The sequence below is a fragment of the Dermochelys coriacea genome, chromosome 12, assembly GCF_009764565.3.
Source record: "Dermochelys coriacea isolate rDerCor1 chromosome 12, rDerCor1.pri.v4, whole genome shotgun sequence".
Classification (NCBI taxonomy): domain Eukaryota; kingdom Metazoa; phylum Chordata; order Testudines; family Dermochelyidae; genus Dermochelys; species Dermochelys coriacea.
The window spans coordinates 3,469,349-3,487,416 of NC_050079.1; the positions used below are offsets into that span (position 1 = coordinate 3,469,349).

General features: G+C 52.2%; 2 protein-coding genes across 6 annotated transcripts in view; one reads left to right on the forward strand and one right to left on the reverse strand.

The window, feature by feature from the left end:
- Positions 1-3,875, reverse strand: part of CIAPIN1 (cytokine induced apoptosis inhibitor 1) — a 21,851-nt gene extending 17,976 nt beyond the window's left edge. The window contains exon 1 of one of the 2 annotated variants that reach the window (XM_043494942.1): positions 3,820-3,875. The gene's annotated coding sequence lies outside the window, so the exon portion shown is untranslated. The remainder of the gene's footprint in view (positions 1-3,819) is intronic. The other variant, XM_038368208.2, reaches the window with a different exon arrangement.
- Positions 104-17,760, forward strand: COQ9 (coenzyme Q9). 4 transcript variants are annotated; one of them, XM_038368203.2, is made up of 10 exons: positions 3,865-4,029; positions 5,323-5,430; positions 7,904-8,075; positions 8,694-8,829; positions 9,205-9,347; positions 9,644-9,728; positions 10,728-10,832; positions 14,109-14,264; positions 15,091-15,144; positions 16,940-17,760. In XM_038368203.2, exons 1-10 carry the CDS (start codon positions 3,960-3,962, stop codon positions 16,973-16,975), a joined length of 1,065 nt encoding a protein of 354 aa, XP_038224131.1. In that variant the 5' UTR covers positions 3,865-3,959; the 3' UTR covers positions 16,976-17,760. The 4 variants fall into 4 exon arrangements, with proteins under 4 accessions (XP_043350875.1, XP_038224131.1, XP_043350876.1 ...); XM_043494940.1 differs by lacking the exons at positions 3,865-4,029; positions 5,323-5,430 and adding an exon at positions 104-284; XM_043494941.1 differs by lacking the exon at positions 10,728-10,832.
- Positions 17,761-18,068: the final 308 nt, after the last annotated feature.

Sequence of the window (18,068 nt, forward strand, 5' to 3'; positions counted from 1 at the left end):
TGCGAATAAAAAGGGTCTCTCCCCAAAGATAAGTAAGCTGGAGAGGCCAAGATCACACTGAAGGCCCCTGTGCCAGCAAGCAATATATGACTAAGGATGATCAGCCTAGCACCAGGCAATGACTTACGCCAGGCTGCTAGCTGAGGGGAGGGGCAAAGCCCTCATGCCAGGCAATGCCCAGGTGAGAAGGTGCCCTCATGCAAGAGAAGAGGGACAAGGAATCTCACTCCCCCTGACTCTGGTGGGGGCAGGGTGCCATAGCCATCCATCGCCCCTGAATGAAGGTATTCGCAGCCCTGCAGGGCTCATGGGGGGAGGGCCCCAAAGGCATCATTGGGGGCAGGGGGCAGAGAGAGGGAACAGGGAGAAGGTGTCCAAAGGAGTCACTGTTGGGAGGGGACAGAGAGGAGGAATGGGGGAGAGGAGGGGCCCCCAAAGGAGTCACTGGGGGGGGAGGAACAGAGAGAGATTGGGGGACCCCCAAAGGAGTCACTGGGGGGGGAGGAGAAAAGAGAGAGGGAATGGGGGAGGGGAGAGGCCCCCCCAAAGGAGTCACTGGGGGGGAGGAACAGAGAGAGAGATTGGGGGACCCCCAAAGGAGTCACTGGGGGGGAGGAGAAAAGAGAGAGGGAATGGGGGAGGGAAGAGGCCCCCCAAAGGAGTCACGGGGGGAGGAACAGAGAGATTGAGGGACCCCCAAAGGAGTCACTGGGGGGAGGAGAACAGTGAGAGGGAATAGGGGGAGGGGAGAGAGTCCCCAAAGGAGTCACTGGAGGGGAAAGGACAGGGGGAGGGGCTCCCAAAGGAGTCACTGGGGGGGAGGGAAACAGAGAGGGGTAAGGGGGCCCCCCAAGCAGTCACTTGGAAGAGGGGGGCCCCAAAGCAGTCACTGGAGGGAGGGGGACAGAGGGGGCCCCCAAGGAGTCACTGGAGGGAGGGGAACAGAGGAGGAATAGGGGGAGGGGACAGAGGGGGCCCCCAAGGAGTCACTGGAGGGAGGGGACAGAGGGGGCCCCCAAGGAGTCACTGGAAGGAGGGGGACAGAGGGGGAATAGGGGGAGGGGACAGAGGGGGGCCCCCAAGGAGTCACTGGAGGGGAAAGGACAGGGGGAGGGGCTCCCAAAGGAGTCACTGGGGGGGAGGGAAACAGAGAGGGGTAAGGGGGCCCCCCAAGCAGTCACTTGGAAGAGGGGGGCCCCAAAGCAGTCACTGGAGGGAGGGGGACAGAGGGGGCCCCCAAGGAGTCACTGGAGGGAGGGGACAGAGGGGGGCCCCCAAGGAGTCACTGGAGGGAGGGGACAGAGGGGGAATAGGGGGAGGGGACAGAGGGGGGCCCCCAAGGAGTCACTGGAGGGAGGGGGACAGAGGGGGAATAGGGGGAGGGGCTCCCAAAGGAGTCACTGGGGGGGAGGGAAACAGAGAGGGGTAAGGGGGCCCCCCAAGGAGTCACTTGGAAGAGGGGACAGAGGGGGGCCCCCAAAGGAGTCACTGGGGGGGAGGGAAACAGAGAGGGGTAAGGGGGCCCCCCAAGCAGTCACTTGGAAGAGGGGGGCCCCAAAGCAGTCACTGGAGGGAGGGGGACAGAGGGGGCCCCCAAGGAGTCACTGGAGGGAGGGGACAGAGGGGGGCCCCCAAGGAGTCACTGGAGGGAGGGGACAGAGGGGGAATAGGGGGAGGGGACAGAGGGGGGCCCCCAAGGAGTCACTGGAGGGAGGGGGACAGAGGGGGAATAGGGGGAGGGGCTCCCAAAGGAGTCACTGGGGGGGAGGGAAACAGAGAGGGGTAAGGGGGCCCCCCAAGGAGTCACTTGGAAGAGGGGACAGAGGGGCCCCCAAAGGAGTCACTGGAAGGAGGGGGACAGAGGGGGAATAGGGGGAGGGGACAGAGGGGGGCCCCCAAGGAGTCACTGGAGGGAGGGGGACAGAGGGGGAATAGGGGGAGGGGACAGAGGGGGGCCCCCAAGGAGTCACTGGAGGGAGGGGGACAGAGGGGGGCCCCCAAGGAGTCACTGGAGGGAGGGGGACAGAGGGGGAATAGGGGGAGGGGCTCCCAAAGGAGTCACTGGGGGGGGAGGGAAACAGAGAGGGGTAAGGGGGCCCCCAAGGAGTCACTTGGAAGAGGGGACAGAGGGGGGCCCCCAAAGGAGTCACTGGAGGGAGGGGACAGAGGGGGAATAGGGGGAGGGGACAGAGGGGGGCCCCCAAGGAGTCACTGGAGGGAGGGGGACAGAGGGGGCCCCCAAGGAGTCACTGGAGGGAGGGGACAGAGGGGGGCCCCCAAGGAGTCACTGGAGGGAGGGGACAGAGGGGGAATAGGGGGAGGGGACAGAGGGGGGCCCCCAAGGAGTCACTGGAGGGAGGGGGACAGAGGGGGAATAGGGGGAGGGGACAGAGGGGGGCCCCCAAGGAGTCACTGGAGGGAGGGGACAGAGGGGGAATAGGGGGAGGGGACAGAGGGGGGCCCCCAAGGAGTCACTGGAGGGAGGGGGACAGAGGGGGAATAGGGGGAGGGGCTCCCAAAGGAGTCACTGGGGGGGAGGGAAACAGAGAGGGGTAAGGGGGCCCCCCAAGGAGTCACTTGGAAGAGGGGACAGAGGGGGGCCCCCAAAGGAGTCACTGGGGGGGAGGGAAACAGAGAGGGTAAGGGGGCCCCCCAAGCAGTCACTTGGAAGAGGGGGGCCCCAAAGCAGTCACTGGAGGGAGGGGGACAGAGGGGGCCCCCAAGGAGTCACTGGAGGGAGGGGACAGAGGGGGGCCCCCAAGGAGTCACTGGAGGGAGGGGACAGAGGGGGGCCCCCAAGGAGTCACTGGAGGGAGGGGACAGAGGGGGAATAGGGGGAGGGGACAGAGGGGGGCCCCCAAGGAGTCACTGGAGGGAGGGGGACAGAGGGGGAATAGGGGGAGGGGCTCCCAAAGGAGTCACTGGGGGGGAGGGAAACAGAGAGGGGTAAGGGGGCCCCCCAAGGAGTCACTTGGAAGAGGGGACAGAGGGGCCCCCAAAGGAGTCACTGGAAGGAGGGGGACAGAGGGGGAATAGGGGGAGGGGACAGAGGGGGGCCCCCAAGGAGTCACTGGAGGGAGGGGGACAGAGGGGGAATAGGGGGAGGGGACAGAGGGGGGCCCCCAAGGAGTCACTGGAGGGAGGGGGACAGAGGGGGGCCCCCAAGGAGTCACTGGAGGGAGGGGGACAGAGGGGGGCCCCCAAGGAGTCACTGGAGGGAGGGGGACAGAGGGGGAATAGGGGGAGGGGCTCCCAAAGGAGTCACTGGGGGGGAGGGAAACAGAGAGGGGTAAGGGGGCCCCCCAAGGAGTCACTTGGAAGAGGGGACAGAGGGGGGCCCCCAAAGGAGTCACTGGAGGGAGGGGACAGAGGGGGAATAGGGGGAGGGGACAGAGGGGGGCCCCCAAGGAGTCACTGGAGGGAGGGGACAGAGGGGGAATAGGGGGAGGGGACAGAGGGGGGCCCCCAAGGAGTCACTGGAGGGAGGGGGACAGAGGGGGAATAGGGGGGAGGGGACAGAGGGGGGCCCCCAAGGAGTCACTGGAGGGAGGGGACAGAGGGGGAATAGGGGGAGGGGACAGAGGGGGGCCCCCAAGGAGTCACTGGAGGGAGGGGGACAGAGGGGGAATAGGGGGAGGGGCTCCCAAAGGAGTCACTGGGGGGGAGGGAAACAGAGAGGGGTAAGGGGGCCCCCCAAGGAGTCACTTGGAAGAGGGGACAGAGGGGCCCCCAAAGGAGTCACGGGGGCCCCCCCAAGCTATCTCCGAGCGAAGGGGGAGACCCACAGGGGCTGCCCCGGCTCCCCGCCGCCCCGCTCACCTCTCCGCCGCGGCCGCCCTGCCCGCCTGCGCCGCCCGGCCCGGCCCGGCCCTCTCGGCCCCGTCATCGGCCCGCGCCCGCCGCCCCCACGGGGCGCCGCGCTGACGGCTCCGCCCGGCCCGGCCTTGCCCGCTTCCAAGATGGCGGCGGTGGCGGCGGCTGTGGGGAGCCTGCGGCGCGCGGGCTGGGGGCTGCTGCGCTGCCGGCCGGGTGAGGGGGGAGCGCGGGGCCCGCCCGAGGGCGGGGAGGCGACGGGCTCCGAGGGGGCCCGCCTGGCTCCGGGCCTGGTGACCGGGGGGCCGGGGCCAGGCTGGGCCGCTGTTCTCGGCTGTGGGACCCCGCGGGCTGGGGCGGGTGCCGGGTGCCAGCGGGGTGAGGGCGCTGGGGAGAGCGGGGCGGGCGCTGGGTGCCAGCAGGGTGAGGGCGCTGGGGAGAGCGGGGCAGGGGGCGGGTGCCAGCAGGGTGAGGGTGCTGGGGAGACCGGGGCGGGCGCTGGGTGCCAGCGGGGTGAGGGTGCTGGGGAGACCGGGGCGGGTGCTGGGTGCCAGCGGGGTGAGGGTGCTGGGGAGAGCGGGGCAGGGGGCGGGTGCCAGCAGGGTGAGGGCGCTGGGGAGAGCGGGGCAGGGGGCGGGTGCCAGCAGGGTGAGGGTGCTGGGGAGACCGGGGCGGGCGCTGGGTGCCAGCGGCGTGAGGGCGCTGGGGAGAGCGGGGCAGGGGGCGGGTGCCAGCAGGGTGAGGGCGCTGGGGAGAGCAGGGTGGGCGCTGGGGAGACCGGGGCGGGTGCTGGGTGCCAGCGGGGTGAGGGTGCTGGGGAGACCGGGGCGGGTGCTGGGTGCCAGCGGGGTGAGGGTGCTGGGGAGAGCGGGGCAGGGGGCGGGTGCCAGCAGGGTGAGGGCGCTGGGGAGAGCGGGGCAGGGGGCGGGTGCCAGCAGGGTGAGGGTGCTGGGGAGACCGGGGCGGGCGCTGGGTGCCAGCGGCGTGAGGGCGCTGGGGAGAGCGGGGCAGGGGGCGGGTGCCAGCAGGGTGAGGGCGCTGGGGAGAGCAGGGCGGGTGCTGGGTGCCAGCGGGGTGAGGGCGCTGGGGAGAGCGGGGCAGGGGGCGGGTGCCAGCAGGGTGAGGGCGCTGGGGAGAGCAGGGCGGGTGCTGGGTGCCAGCGGGGTGAGGGCGCTGGGGAGAGCGGGGCAGGGGGCGGGTGCCAGCAGGGTGAGGGCGCTGGGGAGAGCAGGGTGGGCGCTGGGGAGAGCGGGGCGGGTGCTGGGTGCCAGCGGGGTGAGGGCGCTGGGGAGAGCGGGGCAGGGGGCGGGTGCCAGCAGGGTGAGGGCGCTGGGGAGAGCAGGGTGACAATGCTGGGTGCTAGCAGGGTGGCATTGTGGAGCCCCATTTACAGACACACCTGGCTGGCATTGGTGCCCTGCAGGGGTGCCCTGGGGGCGTGCTGCCAGCTCCATGGTTAAGGCTGCGTAGAAGTTTTCCATTTAACTAGACTGATATTTATTTACGAAGCACCAAGATGGCCCTTGACACTGCACAGATTAAAAGCGATGGCTTCTGCCCCAAGGAACTTGCAAACCAAATCACAGGCTGCCAGTAGAGCTCAGATGCATCAGCTAGGTAGGCGGAAGCTCTGATGTGGTTGTGTTTAAGTGGTTATCTGTGAGTGCTAGTGGCACAGTGCTAGTATTTGGGTCCATTTGGTACTGGGCCAGGAACCAGACATTCACTCGGCTTTGGTATATTCTGGGTATCAGGGCATAGTAGGGGGTCAAATGGCGTTGAGACGTTATGAGTGTTAAGGAGAAGCAGATGCATAACTGACAAGGCGATACTCCACATGTAGAGTTCTCAAACTGGGGGTCGCGAGGTTATTAGTTGGGGGTTGTGAGCTGTCAGCCACCACCCCAGCCCCAGCTTTGCCTCCAGCATTTATAATGGTGTTAAATGTATAATAAAGGGTTTTTAATTTATGGGGGGGGAGTCACACCCAGAGGCTTGCTATGTAAAAGGGGTCACCAGTATAAAAGTTTGAGAACCACTGGGCTAGAGTGAATTAGATGTTTAACTGGTATTCCGGTACCCTGAGCCCTGCGTGTATCAGCTGTAGCCGAACCACTAAGAGGAGCATAGCAAGCTGTTAGTTCACGCCATGACAAAGATTAGCACTGTGTCTGTGGAGTGGCGTAGCGGCCTCATTGCAGTGTCTCATGCTGACATCAGAACTCTTACACACTGTATACCCATCGTGCTGGCTTTAGTGCTAGGGTGCAAGATCCTCTCAGCTTTGCTCTAATATGTAATATGTGCGGCTGGCGGTGTCATTGGGACACAGGGCACAGTAAGGGTGAAGAACACCTGCAGGTGACATACTCTAAGGAAGAGAAATTGATGTCTCTAATACAATGAAGCCAGACCTATTGCAAGTTTTGGGTTAACTGGAGTCAAGTGGCTCAGACAGTGGTGATGAAGTGGTATGAACAATGAGGAAGCCCTGTTTGACTGCAGTTTATGTACAACTGTTGGCCAGTTCTAGACATAACAAGTAGTACAGCATGAGACTGGGAGGTGTGGGGGGCGGAAATGATGGTTGATAAGAGCCTGTTATGGAAGAGGAAGTGCTGGGTGAAGGATATTGAAAGGAGTATTCTGCTATTAAAACTTCTTGGCTCTTGGGACATAAAGAAAATCTCCTTTAGAGTTATCAGATCATCCCATTAATCTCTTCCTGCCCCTCCCCCCAAAAAAGGGAATGGGTAAAATTGTCCCAGATTGTGTATTTTCACTTAAGGGAGAGCTTAGAGGGTGTCTGAACTGTGCAGCCAATGGCTTGTCTATGCACGTACTTTGCAGCAAGCTGGGGTGTAAATCTACCCCACACTAGCCTGCTGCATACCAAGTGTCCAAGCAGACCCTGCTGACACACACTAACAGCTCCTTATTGTGCTTTGATTCACTCCCATTTCAAAATGAGGAAGATAAGAGCACACTATGGAACTGTTAGTGCATGTCAGCAGGATCCACAGGGACAGCTAGTGCGCAGCTGGCTACTGTATGGTAGATTTACACCCCAAACTAATGATTTGTGTAGACAAGCCCTATGGAACTGGTTCTTTCTAAGCCAAAGACGGGTAACTGTGTTAATGTACTAACATGTAAACCCCATTCTGGCCAAGACAAAATTTAATTAGTGTCCAGTGGAAAAGCCTTAAATAAAAGCCTGCACTTAAATATCTTGGTAGTGAGGCTGAAAATGAAAACTAGTCTCCTTAATAACTTTCCTTGGCCAGTTCCTCCCCAGGCATATATATAATAAGCCATGCACATTCTTTCCAAAGTGCAATTTGGGGCATGACTATGATCAGACCCAGAAAGGAATTTAGCAAAGTAGCAGGCCAACTCATTCATATAATCTGTCACTGGGTGACATTTACCAGGGGAGGAAGCCAATTTTTATTTACAATCTCAAGTCAGATGAGCTGTTTAGTCAATGAACCCAGATTTTTTTAAAGTGCAGTCTGTGTCAGATCAGCAGCATGATCCTTTGGGAAGGACACCGAATATACATATACACACATTAAATTTAAAAAAAATAACTCCGTTTGGCTAAAGAAAAACAATTATTATGTGATAGCCAGATTAGAGTAGCATTTTGTCTTTGAACAAGTCACTTCAAAATTAAATGCCCTAGTCTAAGTGTAGCATTGTCAGGATTTGGTTAGTCTGTCTGTCATAAGCACTACTCATTCGAGCTCTTTATTGTAATTTCACTGGCTCTTTACTTTCTTTTCCTTACTGGTTTCAGCATGGAAAGAAAGAGGAGGCAAGTCATGCTGTGGTGGCCTCCAGTCAGTGTTTGCTTGGCTTCCAGTGCAAGGTTGTGAAATCCTCTGCTGTTTGGAAGAAGATCACAAACTGCAGGATTTTTTTCCTACCACAGAACATCTTCCCTTTATTTCAAGCACACAAATATGGACATTTTTCTGGAGGAAAAAACTAGTTGCTCCAATCTCTGTTTCTGTTCTCATTCACCCCTGGTTCCTCCTCACTCTTCTTTAAAGGAGACCAGTGACTCTTGTGGTTTCCATTTCAGTTGTCAGATGCCCATTGTACCCAGCCCAGCGTGCCTTCCATGCCTCAGCTCTGCTGAGGAGAGTCTCAGATGAACAGAAACAGGAACCACCACCATCTTCCTCCCAACAACATTTTGAATCACACCCACCAGGTGACCAGCCTGACCAGGAGCCCCAGCGCTCACACCACAGGTAACCTACGTAGCCAGTACCAGTACCTGCTGATAAAGGGATTAGAGATAGCATTTTGCCAAATGGAGACCCCACTCAAAAATCATGAATTCCAGGTTTAATCCAGAACTTGATATTTCTGAGTTTGGTGTTCTGTTTTGCTCTGACAATATGCAAGTTCTCTTGGCCATCAGAGAGGCAGAATAGGAACTGCTTCCAAGCAGGAATTTCTCTTGTTTGCATAGCACATGCTTCAGTTTTAGATTTTGTAAATTTGGCAGTTATGGTCGCCTTATATGCTAAATAACAAGGCCCGTGACAAAACGATTTACAGTTACACAAGCAATATTCAAAACTGGGTAGTCACCAGGTACCCATCTAGTTCCAGCCCTCCTTTTCTCCTCTTGCCCCAACATGAACTGTGGTTAATTTAAGGGTCATTTTCCCTAGAGACAGGAAGGATTTTAGAGAGATAGCGGGATTTGTATTAAAAGAGCAGAACCATAAAGCAAAGCACAACCCAGTCACAATCTGACTCAAGAGAGCACCTGCCAGTGGTGACACAAGAATAAGATGTAGTATCCTGGTTTTTGATATGTGAGGGTAGAATTTCCTCACTATAATGACACCTTGTTGTAGTTACACTGATCAGGGTGGTGAGGAATCTGAGGACTATGAGAGTGAAGAGCAGCTGCAGCACCGAATCCTAACAGCATCGCTGGAGTTTGTGCCTACTCACGGTTGGACAGCAGATGCCATTGCAGAGGGAGCCAAGGTACGTGGCAGGAGAGACCGAGAGCATCTAAGAAATTAGAGATTCAGTTCAAAGAGACCCAGGGCCAAACTCTTCCCTTACACTTGAGCCACCTTACGGAAATCCATAGGGTTGGTCCTGTCTATAAAGCAGGGCAGAACTGACCCACTGTTTATACACTCTCTAGAAGGTAATGTCAATGTTAGATGCAGTGTGGAGCAACAGGGGCACAGAAGGGTCTGGGAAGAGGTTGGTAGACGAAGAGCTTTATAAAGTAACTTCATTCTTTTTTGAATTCTTATGTCTTGTACCAAATCAAATATCAAACAGCATTCCCTACATGGTGCCTGTTCAGCAATTAGTGACCTACTGAGTCTTTCTCCTTCCATCCCTCAGTCTCTGGGCCTCTCTGTTGCTGCAGCAGGGATGTTTCAGAATGACGGCAGTGAGCTGATACTGCACTTTGTGTCCCAGTGCAACTCTGAGCTCTCTAATCTGCTGGAGGAACAGCAAAAACTGGTGCAGCTGGGCCAGGCAGAGTGAGTATCATATGTTGTAGTTACTAACTATACGCGGAAACATACGTCTTCCTAGGTGCACAGGCACCAGGGGGTAAAACAAAAGTACTGTCCAGTGACATAGGTGCTTCAGAAGAAAAATTATTCAGGTACAAATGAATCCAGCCATACAGACATGTGCTTGTATAGATGAGCCAGAGTTAGGAGATGGGAAGGATGCACCTCATCTGCTAAATTTAGATGGAGGTTAAAACTTTAAAAATGAAAATTCAAAGTTGAATCTTTAGCAGATAGGTGTATGGTTTTTATTCTTCCAGGAAGAAGAAGACAGACCAATTCCTGAGAGATGCTGTGGAAGCCAGACTGAGGATGCTTATCCCATACATTGAGAAATGGCCCCAGGTACAAAATGGACCTGCAGATTCTCTTTTTAAATATCTCCCTGAAGCCTCCGGATTCCCTAGCTTATGTGTTCTTTAATCTGTCCATCAGACCAGTCCAAAGCTGTGTCTGAAACCCACACTAGATAGTTCCTTCAGGACCTAGGGGGATCTCCCTGGAGGGTAACAGCTGGCAGCAGAGATTGATAGTGTCTTTTCTTGCAATCCCCAAATGGCAAACATCTCATGATGCATCCCTTCCATTCTGGAGCTCCAAGGGGAGTTCAGTTTCTGTGCCGGATTGCTCCTGCACTCAAATTGCAAGACAGGTTCCCTGTAGCACTGGTCCTGGGGTCTGCTGCATTCTGCTCATCTGATGCTTGGAAATGGTGAGGTGAAGTGGTGCTTATTTCACTATATTGCATCTCCAGTGTGCTAATGATAAACCTTCAAAAACACTAAGGTAAACCTTCAAAAACACAAACTAAGGTAGATTGATGAGCTTGTTAGAACTTGATGCTGCCTTGATAAACATCCAAGCTTGATTCTTGGATTTAGCCTGTTCCCTCCGTGGGCCAGAAGACTAGGAGGCATATGCAGGTGTGGTGCTCAATTCCAGTGGGGGTGAGTATACCTTCAGTAGCTACCAGCTGATCTAGAAATATCACTGCTGGATTGGATAGCTTCATCCAGTTTTTCCCAACAGAGAGAAGGAAGATAATAGTGTTAATATATTAGTTGTGTTGTGAAGGAAGATAGAGGCCTCCCACAGGAGGGTGGGAGTGTTTCTTTCTTGCAAGAAAGAGAGCACCGATAGGATTCATAATGGCCCTGTTACTCAAGGAGAAGTGACATAAAAGAGACCATTGCTAGCTGAATGGGACTGGGAATGCCTCTTGCTCGAGGTGGAAACAGAACAATAGCAACACGGAAAAAAAAATCAATGCATGCAAAAGATTGTGTGTTGTTTTGTTTTAATGCTGTGTGCTTCTCTCCACTTGTCTGTCTCCTTCCTTCTCAGGCTGTAAGCATTCTGCTGCTTCCACACAACATCCCTTCCAGCCTAAACCTCCTCACTAGCATGGTGGATGATATGTGGCACTATGCAGGAGATCAGTCCACCGATGTAAGTCCTGGCGCCATGCAAACAAACTAGTCATACCTTTTAGCATTGCATAGCAACATGAAGGATTGAAGTGTGCATTGCAATCATGTCTGTTTCAGAGCAAAGCCTTTATCCTTGTTGTACAATTGAGTAAGGACAAAATTTTCAGAACGCTTAAGTTCCCGTTTTCAACAGTGACTTAGGAACCTAAGTTTCTTTGAAAGTCTGTGGGACTTAGGCACCTAATGGGATTTTTCAAAAGCCTACCTGCATCTCAAGGTTCCTAAATATCTTTACAATCTGGATCTTCAGCCCATTGACTTTCAGTGAAACTTAGGCTTTTAAGTCACTGTTGAAAATGGAACATCATCTACTCCTGGGGGCATTCTGCACCAAAACTTAAAAATTCTGCACATGGTATTTACAAGTTCTGCAAAATTCTACAAATTTTATTTCTCAAAAGAACACTACATAATCACACTAATTTCAAGTTATTTTGGTAACTTATTTCAAAATATCTGCCAGCAAATATGTCTGTAAAAATACAAAAAGAAAAGGAGGACTTGTGGCACCTTAAAGACTAAGAAATTTATTTGAGCATAAACTTTCGTGAGCTACAGCTCACTTCATCGGATGCATTCAGTGGAAAATACACTGAATGCATCCTATGAAGTGAGCTGTAGCTCACGAAAGCTTATGCTCAAATAAATGTGTTAGTCTCTACGGTGCCACAAGTCCTCCTTTTCTTTTTGCTAATACAGACTAACACGGCTGCTACTCTGAAACCTATAATAATACAGACACATACACACATTCCCCCAGGAGTAGAGTTAAAGAAACCCCTATGACAACCCAGTTCCTGTTTCTCTACCCCCTTCCTCTCCAGAGCTCAGCTGGGGGGCCAGACACACACAACCCCTCCCCTACTCTCCCTGCGGTGCTCCTCCCCTAGCCAATACACCCTCCCCTTTTCACCTGCAGTGTCTTCTATGTGTGAGCTGGGCTCTGCTGGGTCCAGTGACCACTAGTGGCGGCCAGAAGCATTGCAGCCCATTTCTGTGGGGGAAAGGAAATTCTGTGCACACATTAATTTCTGCAAAATTCTGCATTGTGCAGTGGCGCAGAATTCTCCCAGGAGTAATCATCTGTTATGTAACTTATGTGCTTTTGAAAATTGTACCCTGTGTCTTTTTAACTGCCTGTAATTAGGCATAGACTAAAAGGTGTCGCTCTCCTAGACTTCGTTATAACAATGTTCTTTTTTTTTTTGACCCAAACACAATTCGAGATTTTATATGAGTGTAACTCGGGGACAGAAAAGTTGATCCAAATGTTCACCAGCTTAAAAGAAATGTTTCTGTTCAAGCTACTGTCTCCACCACTGATGATAGCATGTGCAGATTCTCCTCAAAACCCTTCAAAGCAGCTAAACATAACATACCAGTAGCTTATTAAAGCCTTCATCTTTCTGGCAGGAAATAAAAGCAAAGTAAATTATAACCTTAATTAAAGCAATTAATAAATTATTTTAATTCATGCAGACATCAGTGGGAAAAGCTAAATGAGCCATCTTAACAAACTACTTTAATAAACTTCACTTATGTATAAAATAGCTACTGCAATGGAAAATAAATAAGATGACAGAAAAATTAAAGAAATAAACCAGAAAGCAGCTGAAAGGAGGTGATCACACCAGGAAATCTAAGTCCCTTATGGAGTCTGAAAGTCATTGATGACATTTCAGAGGCTGGGCCTAAACTGAGCTGTTTCTGAAAGTCTCCCCGACACCTTTGAAATGGAAGAACCTCTCTTTCACATTCTCTATCTATTCATCACTACTTCTGAGGGAGTCACCAAGTTGTCTGTGGGGAGCTGGGAAGCTGATCCCATTCCCTGTTTCCCTAGGAAGGCGTTAGCTCAGTCACTTGCAGTAAGGCCATCTTGAGCATAGATGGAGCTCTCCGTCACCTACCTTTGCACAGGGCCTCCCTGTGGTGTATGCTTTGAAGCAGCAGAGGAACAAGGGCAAAGAATGGGATGCATCTGAGACAAACTGGTTTGCAGGTGGCTACGCGGAGGGTAAAGGTTTGCAAGTTTCTGGTGTAGCTGGTAGAAGGACAGTCTATCCGACCAATATTTTGCCAACTTCCAACCACGTTTTCGCAACTCAAGTCCGCTGTTTTTTCTTGTGCTTTTAATTGTGAATGGAGCAACCACCACTGCTCCTATCTCTGCTGCAACTTGGGGTTTTTAATCACGAAAGCAAACAAAGTTGAAAAGTAAGAGTCCCTTTACCATTTTTTTTTTGCTTGGCATGGGAATTATTCAAGTGGGATTGGACAAACTGGAGAGTTTCAGGTATAGCTCGTTGTAATGCATCTTATGGCATTGCTAGCGCAATGTAATGATTCAGCATGTGGTATCAGTCCTCTTTACACATGTCTGAATCTCTAGCAGCTCACAGCTGGGGATTGGGCCTGAATATAGGATTTGTTGTGCTGCATCAGGCTATTAACTTCACATTGGCTGATACAAATGCCTTACGGAAAGGTGAAGTCTTCCACAATGCATCTTGCTGACTGGGCAGCACAGAATAGGCTGAGGTTGGATTCCTTTCTAACCCCTGCAGCAACCTATTTGCACTCTGAAGCAGGTAGTGGTGGTGTAACTTTTGGTCAGCAATTTTCTACATGCAGCTTTTTCTCCCTCTCTTGCTCAGAACCAGGTGGTCACTGTAATTGTGATATCAGTTTGGTGCCAGGACAGCAGCTGCAGTGTCAGAGGGTGGTGGCCTACTGCATAAGCACAATTTGTGCATTCATAATAGTTTAAGGCCCAGAGCCACAAAGGTATTTAGGGTTCTAACTTCCATTGATTTCAATCTGTCTTGTCTGCTAAGCTGTCCCTTCACCCTGGATCAATCACTGCCCAGCTGGTAACTTGGGAGAGATTACCTCTATTCTACCTCTTCCCTTCCCAGATCATCTTAAGAGATCTGCATTTTACTGGACAGTGCTTAACCTTGTGTCTCATGATTAAAGCTATGATTATGTCACGGAGATCATGGAATCCGTGACTTCCAGAGACCTCCGTGACATTTCTGCCCTGGGGCTGGAACTCCCAGCCAGCCCCCCTGCAGCTCCCAGCTCCCGCCCTGGTCGGGGGACCCCTCCAAAAGTCAAGGATAGATCACAAGCTTCTGTGAATTTTTGTTTATTGCCCGTGATCTGTCCATGACTTTTACTAAAAATATCTCTGACAAAATCTTAGCCTTACTCATGATTCATGTCCTTGCAGATTAATTGGTACACTCGTCGGACAGTGCTAGCTGGCATCTATAACACCACTGAAGTGGTGATGATGCAGGACTCGTCTCCTGACTTTGAAGAGACTTGGCGCTTCCTGGAAAACAGAATAGCTGATGCCATGAAGATGGGTCATACAGCTAAACAGGTAACATTATATCTATAGTTTAGGGAACATGGGGCATATCTATACTGCGTTCATGGGTTTGTTGCAGCTTGAGCAGACATATCCAAGCTATCTGTACTCTAGATAGGTTGGGTAATGGACCGTGAAGCTGCAGCAGCATGGGTTTAAGTGCACGCTAGCTGCCTGAGTAATTACCCAGGGTTCCACACAGGCTTGTATAGCCCATGCTGCCTCGGCCTCTCAAGCTGTAATCACACCCCATGATTTCAGTGCAGACGTACACATAGCCTTACATAGGTGATGTGTGTGGAGCTGGACATGGTTCAGTGCTAATGCACAACAAGCACCTAGGCACAAACCAGCCAGTACACACACGCAGAAAATATACTGACAGGCGAGCCATGTGCACTGTTAGTACAATAACAATAAATGTGTATATATCACATAGAGAGTGAATTACATGTGTATACCTCTCCATGTAAATCCAGCAAAATAGTTACATTTAGTCACTTTGTTTGATGCCAGACTGGCCCACTTAGATAACGTTACTGGGAGAATTCCAGGCGAGTCCCTCCTCTGCTTTTGAACCATTCCTGTGTTATGGTTTTAGTATATTAGTCCATGTGTGTCACCACTTGGCCTATGTACTGGTTGTGCATGTAGGCTACGTTGTGCTCCACTCTGAACCTGTGCTTGGATGTCACTTTTCTGCATCACTGGGCGCATACAAACACCTCCATCACGGCAACACATGCTTGCAACGAGCTACATGTGTGTAAACCTCTCCTATGAACCTATACAAGTTTAAAATCAGCAGAAAGCAACAGTGTGTTCTTGTATTGCCTAGGTACAGTCAACGGGAGAAGCACTCGTCCAGGGCCTAATGGGAGCTGCAGTCACTGTAAGTAGTGTTGAAAGCAGAGCATCTAAAGAGGGTTGTTTCTATTCCTCATCCAGACTTGATATTAGTTTCTTCTTCATCCCAAATTTAGAACCCAGCTGAGAGAGAGTCTCTTGAGGTATTTCTATCAGGGAGGTAGTAGCTTCTTTACTGGTGGAGCTTCAAGTCACGAGCATCTTGAAATGTTTTTTCTGGGGAAGAAGTATTTAAATGGTCTGCTGATTTCCCTGTGAAAGAACTCACAATACAGTGCCAAAATACGGGATGGATGTTTGAAGATTGGGGGCCAGGAAGGAGGAGAGGAAGAGGTGTCAGAATAAAGAATTTATCAGTCTTTTCCCCTTGTAATGTCTTTCCTGGTCAGTGACCAAATTAGGGACTTTTAGGAAAACCAGGTGCTGCCTGTAATAGTATTTGGTTAAACAGTAGGGGGTGCATTTCCCTCTGAGTCAATCCTGAACCCCTGCTCCAGTTTTATGGTAGGAGATGCTGTGCTGCTGAAGAGGTCTGTGCTCAGGTAAGATGTAAAACCAAGTTCCTGATCACTTGTGGTGACTAAATAGCCCATGGTGCACTTATTATGAGAATCAAGGTGCTTGTGCCAGTGTCCTGACCAAACTGCTAGTCGGGGGATTATGTTCTGGATTAAATGACTTCCACAATTTCATTTGGATACAGTATCCTCTTCTTTCACTAAAAAGAGACTGTGTTTCACCACAGAGGTGGTAGCAGGTCTGTGATATATGGAGTGTTTCCCCTGTGCCTGTTTATAACTGATAAACTGCTTTGAGTTCCTTTGGGATGAAAGGGTGCTAAATAAATAGATGATATACCGTTCTTTTAGCAAGCAGAGCCTGTCAGCACTGTGTTTCTATACTAAATTTCTCTACAACACAGATTACACATGCAACAAAACTACCTTCCCACTAATAGAAATAAGCTTTTCTTTGTGTTTAAGACTGGAGATTACTTGGGAACAACTTTTACTGTTGTTGCAGTTAAGGATTAATCCCACCCTCCTAGACTGGTCACCTGTCAAAATAGTTCCTTCGCCTCAGACTGTTAGGGTTTTTCCTGCCATTTGTTGAAAGGATTCTAGGATCCTCAGCCACAAGAAATCTGCATGCTAGAGTTACTGCTGCCACACTGCGAATCTCATCACTGTAGATTAATTCTGCTTGCACCAGGTGTCAAGGCACATCCCATTGTTGAAGATTTAGTGCATCAGGGCATCTTTTAACCATCAGTTACATTACTCACAAAGAGGGAGAGATTAAAGGAGGTTAAAGGGGTCATTTAAAAGGACAAGTTCAGTGGTTCAAAAGCAGCACATGTCAACGATGGGAGAAGTCCAAGTCCAGGTGCTGCGATTGTTCGTCCCAAGGCTGGAGTTGCTACACAGGGGCACTAAAACCCTGGAGAGTTAGGAAAAGGGGTTTGTATTGCTTTCCAAGGACACCTCTAGCCAATTCAGCAAGTGATGTTGATTGTGCTATAGAGGGAGCCACATGCACATTGGCTGGAGAGAAGGCTGATACCAATGCAAAAGAGGAGATGATGGATGTAATTCCAGAGAACAGTTAGGTTAGATTGCTGTGGTGGTGAGCATGCGATATCTGGGAGTTTTTTCTGTAATCCCAGCCTGCCTGATATCTGCCTAATCCGTTCCCGCAGAGACAGATTCCCAAACACTTGGAAGGAACAGCTACATGTAGCCACACTGAACATTCATGTACCACTGGCATTAATTACTTTCATCTTGTCATTTCTGTTCTATTCTCTTGGTGTGCCACAGATAAAGAATCTGGCGGGACTGAACCAGCGGCGGTGAAGAGGAAGAGACGGAACTGAAAGTCTGTGCCATGCCCTTTGCCTGTAAGAAGATTGAAGGCAGAATCCCAGGGCGCACAAGAACATGGAGCCATCACAATAATGAACATCCCCATGACTGTTAAAAATTTTCCCCACCGCAGAAGCCTGTCTAGCAGAATGGCACAAGCATCTATATTTACTGGGATTTGTAAATAACTTAAGACCAGGCTTCCTGTTTATGCTCCATATTTTGGTTAGACTTTCCTAGTATCCCTGGTGTAGTAAAAACACTGATTAGTGCATTATTAGACAATTGTGATGAAAGGTTGATTGAACTGCATTAGCCCAGCCCCCCAGTGACATCTTTCACTTGCACTGCCCCAGTCCTCCGTAACACATAGACCATGTGTGCCTTGAACCCTGAGTGGACATCATGTTTTCACGTCGCTGATGGAAATAACACTTTCAGGAAGAGACCTCTCAGCGGGGGCCAGCTGGCGTTATTAGATGGTGCTCTTTGGAAGGCTGTCCCTGGGATAGCCTTTCACGGTTTATAGCTGTGCGAATGCATTCCTGGATTTCTTTCTGAGGGGAGTAATGCACTCAAACGTGGTAATGACAAGGGGTGCGGAGGTTGGGCATGCCGCCAGCCCCCAACCAGCCATTTGCGGATACCCCCAGTGCCTGTAGCTGTAAAGCCTGCTTCTGAATGTGTGATCCACCCTGCTGCTGGGCTCCGGCCATGGCAGCGGGCCGACGCGCTTGTGAACCAGTCTGTAAAGAATTAAAAAAGTCCTATTTAAAGTGGGTTCCTGTGTGGTGTTACTCTAGGGCTCCTTCCCTGCGCACCTGGCTTGGCCAGCTCCAGCACTGGGGGGCTGGGCCCAGGATCCCAGGGGAGGGGGAGGTGTTTGTACAGCGCCTAGCCCGGCGGCGGGGGGGGGGGGGCGGCTAGACGCTGTGATCACAGGCGGGGTTAGGTGCCCGGGGCAGCCTCCTCCCGCTCCAGCTGCCCTGCGCCGGCTCGGGCCCGGAGCGGGGCGTGTGTGGGGGCGCGGGGTCCTCCCGGGGCGCAGGGCGGCGGGCGGCCGCCGGGGGGCGGGCGCGGGCCG

What these genes read in the sequence shown, in the direction of transcription:
- COQ9 (XM_038368203.2), top strand. Translation starts at nt 3,960, where the DNA reads ATGGCGGCGGTGGCGGCGGCTGTGGGGAGCCTGCGGCGCGCGGGCTGG. An exon ending in AGCTCAGATGCATCAGCTAG is followed by an intron (nt 5,431 to 7,903) that starts GTAGGCGGAAGC and finishes TTTCCATTTCAG; the next exon opens with TTGTCAGATGCCCATTGTAC. An exon ending in ACATTGAGAAATGGCCCCAG is followed by an intron (nt 9,729 to 10,727) that starts GTACAAAATGGA and finishes CTTCCTTCTCAG; the next exon opens with GCTGTAAGCATTCTGCTGCT.